The 6,009-nt window shown below is 46.5% G+C and overlaps 1 protein-coding gene across 12 annotated transcripts in view; it reads right to left on the bottom strand.

Annotated features, from left to right (window-relative positions):
* The window catches only part of LOC116850882 (protein grainyhead), a 172,874-nt gene that overhangs the window by 6,826 nt on the left and 160,039 nt on the right, over positions 1-6,009 (bottom strand). For 9 of the 12 annotated variants that reach the window (XM_032829690.1, XM_032829692.1, XM_032829691.1 and 6 more), the window contains 6 exons: positions 5,061-5,172; positions 4,436-4,530; positions 4,060-4,230; positions 3,705-3,890; positions 2,431-2,886; positions 609-673 (listed from right to left, as the gene is read on the bottom strand). In XM_032829690.1, the coding sequence (XP_032685581.1) occupies positions 609-673; positions 2,431-2,886; positions 3,705-3,890; positions 4,060-4,230; positions 4,436-4,530; positions 5,061-5,172 (1,085 nt within the window). The remainder of the gene's footprint in view (positions 1-608; positions 674-2,430; positions 2,887-3,704; positions 3,891-4,059; positions 4,231-4,435; positions 4,531-5,060; positions 5,173-6,009) is intronic. The other 3 variants (XM_032829698.1, XM_032829694.1, XM_032829697.1) reach the window with 2 other exon arrangements.

The raw sequence follows: 6,009 nt of genomic DNA, 5'->3' as shown, positions 1-6,009 counted from the left end.
CGCTGCGCGTAGCTAGAGAGAAAGAGACAGAGAGAGAGAGAGAGAGAGAGAGAAAGAGAGAGAGTGAGAGAAAGAGAGACTCGATTTTACGACGTGAGATATATCGAATAAACGAAGAGTAACTGTTCGAGGAAAACGGTCGAGAGGAATCCGCCGTGCGTAACCATCGTATAAGGTAAACGGGCAAAACAAAGAATCACACAACAGCCATGCGGGACGCGTGATGCGACATTATGCGAGGCAGGTAAGCGAGTGCACGAATGCTCATGACAGAAGGCAGAAGACGAGAAGTGTAAAGGATTAGTGGATTAATCGGACGAGATATGCGGTCAACGTGCGGTGACAAACAACATGCGCGTTAAGGTTGGTGATTGAGATAGAGAGTGATTTTAATGACAGCATACGCGATGACACATTCGGACGTATATCGCGCGGAGAAACGTATCCGAAATACAATTAAAAGAGGCACGATCATAGGCGAGAGGGAAAGAGTGAAAGAGAGAGAGAGAGACTACCAAACCAGGCGGAGAGAGTCAGGCAATGTCACCGTTATGGCATGCACTACGTAGGCGTGCATGCAAGTAAAGATGACACTCTACTAAACTTACCCCTTTGTGTTTTTGCGATAGAGGTTATTAATACTCGAGGATGCAATTTTGTACTTTGACTCAATCTGTAAAATAGAAAAAAGTAGAACATTAGAATTTTGATAGTGGTTTGCGGACCGTCGTTCGTTTCACTCTTGCGTACGAGAAAGTACTGCGAGACGCGCGTAGGTAGGTAGACGCAATTCACCGCGAGGAATGACAGAGAGAAAGACAAAGAAAGAGAGACAGAGAAAAAGAAACGAGAAGAAGAGAAAATAAATACAGAGACATACAAATAGACAAGATAAGTAGAAGATATAATAGCAAAAATAATTAACAAACAAAAGAATATTCATGACGTACAGCCGTCGTCGCGATCGAGACAAAAATCGATTAGCGCAATCAAGAGAGGAACGGGAGATTTGTTCGCGGAAGGAGAAGATGCGCGATGGAGAAGAGAAAATAGATTGTTAAGAGAGAAAGATAGGTTGAAAAGGAGAAAGAAAGAGAAAGAAGGTGTTTCTTTCCACTTTTTTCTTCCGCCGGTTTTGATCGGTGTAACGCGCTCTTATGTCAACGTTTGATAAGTCGTCGACAATCTCACACACACCCACGAAGGGAGGGGTAATGATCGTACGTCTTGCACTTCGATATTATATTAATGAGGATCTTGGACAGTGGACAGTGATGCATGCGCATTAATATTAATTAGCGAGTGAACCAGTGCGAACGGATATTAATAATGGCGCAGTATGCTTTCACATGCATGGGTAATGTACTCTCATGAGACTCTATACATACATACATACATACATACATACATATATATATATATATATATATATATATATATATATATATATATATATATATATATATATATATATATATATTAATATATATATGTATATGTATGTATGTAAATAAATATGTTTGCTAAGAGCATAACATCCCTCTAGCGTCACTTCCGCGCGGGATTCATCGTCGAATCGAATGCGATTCAATAAGCGAGAGAGACCGTACCGGCGCCGATTGAAATCGAAACGGACAGTTAGTTACCTTCCGGCGTGACTTCATTAAGCGTGGATGTGTTTACCTGCAGTTAGCGGCTACAGGAAGCGTATCGATCGATGATGATAGGCGCGTTGTATGTTGTATTATTATCATCGTCGGTCGTGTTCTGTTTCTAGAGCAAGCCTCGCCGGGCTTTACGAGCGACTACGTAATCGCGGATTAACCCATTAACGCCCACGGTTGCGTTTTGCATGAAAAAGTTATAGCCACCGCTGCGCGGCACACGCGTATAGTTATCGGTCGCGGTATGGAAATTGCGACGAGAAAATTTCCATTTTCCATTTCCATTTCTGCGCGGCATACGAACGAGTTCGTTACGGGATGTTATTTTATTTGCTATACTTATAGCCGGTGCGACAAGTGTTAACGTTTTGTTGAGACACACAGTTGTCGAAAGTATATAATCCCTCCTGGCGCACTCGCAGTTCGTAAATCTGCGAGTATCTGCGATATTTATATTCCTTGCTCCGGAGTTAGTTACATTATCATACGATTCCCAGTAAACATCAATGATTTTCTACGCACCGCGGGCGTCGATAGCTCACGACGTCGCATCGCGACAACGGAGCTGTCTCCTCGGTTCCGTTCAACTCTGAACATCCTCTCAAGGATATCTCCGAGAGCGATGCAGGCGCAAGGGTGCATCCCGCGAATCTTGCAGTTGCATCCTCAAAGACCAAAAGCGACTACGTGTGCGCGGTCACGAACGCGAACGCGGGTGTCTATCGCGTGTTGGCGGTACAAAAGAGATCCTTAGGGTGTTTCTTACAGCATTGAGCAGTCCTTGAACTGTCGGCGGTGTGACATGCAGTGGTGTATAGACATCCTCCGACTCCTGACGTACGTATAGCATTACGCGTTCTTCGGCGTCAGCAGGGCGCAAGTGTTGAGGCTGCTGTTGTAAATGCAGTCGATTGCCAACGCTGGACACCACCGTGCCCGTGAGACCGGCCTGTTGTACCCCCTGCAGCACCGAGCCCTGCAGTTCCTGCACCTGCATCAGCAACGAGTCCTTCTTGTCGTGTAGACTACTGAGATTGTCGGGCGGAAAGTGGTTGTGGAACTTGAGGGCCGGCAAGCTGGGTCTGCCGCATGCCGGATAGGGGCTGCTACCCCCCGCCTTCAATCCTCCACTTTCACCGTTACTGAGGGACGAGGTGTCGGTGTCACCACCGCCCCCGCCGCCGCCACCACCGTAGAAGCCCGACAACTCCATCGTCGAGAACTGTCGTGGAAGAAGAACAAGATTTATTTCTCGCTCCAGTCGCGACGACAAGTGGAACCGTGATGCTTTCGAATTTTGCGTTGGAAAATAAAAAGCTACTATGCAACATCAAATATACTTGTTTTAAGTTAATGTGCAAAAAAGATATAAAGTACCAGAAAACGACACACGCGTATCTAGAAATGTGAAGGATAGCAAGAGGAAAGATTTGCAAATGGCAATTGCGTTTCTGCATTAAAGTACTAATATGAGATGTTACTGTTAATCATTGCAAGCATAGCAATTATAATTTCGCGAATTATTATAAGATAAAGTGATAATATTAAAAAGTGGAATGCTACTGTTTCATTTGATTAACGCAAAATTCGAAAGGCAGTCTGTCTTGAAAGAAAAGTCCACGTCATTACTTTGCGCGATGCGAGAGTTGCAGTTAGTGCAGAGTTTTGGCGGAGGTGAAAGCAGAGGATTGTGAATGCTGCTCGATTTTTTTGCCGATTAGTTAGTTAATGCATGCTCAGATACTTGGACGACGCTTTGTTTGAAGATAAAAAACTCGTTAATTGACGGGAGACTCTTTACGATGCGTTATGCAAGTCAATGAGACATTAAAGAAGAAAAATTCATCCTACACGTAATATCCCTCGTGATGAGGAAATCCTTTTTTTCATATGATTACTGAGCTTAACATATGTTGCTGTTTAATTAATTAACTGGCCTTTAATCACGCTTCTGATCTACGCTTCCGTGAGAACCTGGCGGACTCTTACGGCGACACTCTTGCGCGCTTCGAGTTATGTATGAAAAAAGTGGATGATTACCTTGTCGATGGCGTGCTCGGCTGGCGGCGAGAACAGCACCGGCGGTTTGTGCAGATCGACCATGGAGTAAAACTCGCTGCGCTCCGTGACGGAGTGATAAAGCTCGTCGAGCTTTTTTCTGCCGGTCGCCGACATCTTCCTCTTGGCCGCGCGTCTCTCCTCGTCGCGAGTCTTCCTCTCCGCTCCCTGGCGAGCAACGTCATCTCTCAACTTAATTTCAACGATCGCATTGCGACCAGGAAGCGATCGCGTTATTTATAACAGAAACGCGACCGTAAGATAAAAAAAGAAATAAAAGGAAAGAGAGAGATACAGAGAAAGAGATAAACGTATGGTAATGAACGACGGCGGTTACCTTATCGCAGAAGACCTTAATTTGACAGTAGCCGCGATGGGAAGGCGGCGTGTAAGTGTGCGTGTGGGGTGGCGGTTCCTCATACGTGTCGATCTGAATATGCAGCGGTAGACCTTTCACGCCCTTCTGACTCGAGAAATCGGTGCTGAGACACTGCACCGCCACGTTTATCTGCGCAGAAATCGGACAGGTACGTGCGGCGACGTGCGGGAATTGCTTTATCAAACGTACTCGCTAAATGGTACGATCGAGCGCGCGCGCGTGTGCGATACGATTTGCGCGAGATCACGCGGTGATAGACGGGATATATTCAGAGGTGGGGTGGCGTATCGCCGAGGAGGTAACGTGAATCGACATTTCCGGCGTTCATACCTACCTTCGCCGACGTTTCGTGTGGGTTCCAGTAAACGGCAATCGCATTGTGCGCGACTTCCTCTATGCAGCCTGTTAGGCCGACGCTGTTCTTTGTGTCTGTAACAACGGACGTGACTCTAAACTCGCGGATCATGCAGGGGAATATGAAGTAGCTAACGTCACCCGGTGTTACCCGGTATCACTCGGTTTAGATAGAATATTAAAATAACGGATCACGTACGGTCGTGATACGATCTTCTACCGTCGTTCCTCCAGATACACATTAAGCAAATAGAACGAAAAAAGGAACAATAAATATATGAAAGATATAGAAACTTAATGGATCGTGCTTTTTTTCTTAGAATTGCTGTCTACGGGCATTGTTCGTATAAAGCGAATTGAAATGTAGTTATTATTATTATATATTGTAATAGCAGACCCACGTACAGTCTTGGTATAACCTTACTTACGTCGTCGTTATCCATTATTAAGCTGCTTAAAAAAAAAAAAAAAAAAAAAAAAAATGAGAAACAGACATTTAACTGATCGTGTATATTGAGAATTATTATCTATGTGCATTGTTCGAATAGTGAATCGAAAGTCTTGCTATTATCTGTTCAAGCGCGGTTAGATCCTTATTATCTTACCAGCATCGAGAATTCGTTGCTTGACGGAGTGTTGTCTACCATGCCAGAACTGCCAAGCTTTGATCTCGTCGTCCGGGCTCTTCTCCTCGCGAAACATCAACATTACCACACTCTGCGCAAAAGCAAACAGATTCCCATTAGTTACATGACAGGGTAACGGATAATTAATTATTTTGTCGTCATTCGCGGATTATTCCGATCCACTAGCTACGGCAATCCTCCGACGGAGACAGAATGACAGACACCGGCTACATTCGAGTCGAAGTTTCGCGCTGAGGTCTCGCGCAGCCGAGACTCGATCCGGCGTGCGTTCCCGCGCCTACAAAGTTGACTTTTGCGCTTCCGTTCGGCTAGATCGGCGATATCGCCGCCGATCCGCTGTACAGCGATACAGAGACGCACATCGGCCGCGACAGACGCACGCTCGAGCGGGCACACGCGGGCGTATGTACGCGTTTCGCCGCTCGCGGCAAGCGAGCGAGCGAGCGAGCGAGCGCCGAGACGGAGGAAGAATTTTTCGTGATTCGGGTGAATGGGCGAAGAACTACACGACGTACCGGAGGAAATATGGGCGCGCGATGGGGAAGGAGAGACAGAGAGGGATAGAGAGAAAGAAAGAGAGAGAGACCCGTGAATAAGAGGCTCGCGTTACGCGGTTACACTTACTTACGCGAGCCCAATCTCCCCGAGGCTCGGCCGCGAGAGACGCGAATATACCGTTCGAATCGCCACACGCCCCGACGCTCGATTAGCAATTAACGAGGAAGTCGTAACTCGTCGCGCGGACGGCGGAAAAAGAATCGCCACCTTTATCAGAATGGAGATTGCTAACGGTGCGCGCGCGTTGCGGCTGCCAATTAGAGCCGCGAGAACAAACGATCCCGTCCAACTCCTTCTTTCGACACGCGCATCGCGCGTCTTTCCCGTCGTACCCGTCATCTCCGTGAAT

Source organism: Odontomachus brunneus, unplaced genomic scaffold (assembly GCF_010583005.1).
Source record: "Odontomachus brunneus isolate Ranch 3 - 2012 unplaced genomic scaffold, Obru_v1 Obru_scaffold_158, whole genome shotgun sequence".
Taxonomy (NCBI): domain Eukaryota; kingdom Metazoa; phylum Arthropoda; class Insecta; order Hymenoptera; family Formicidae; genus Odontomachus; species Odontomachus brunneus.
This window is presented reverse-complemented; position numbering and strand designations above follow the sequence as displayed.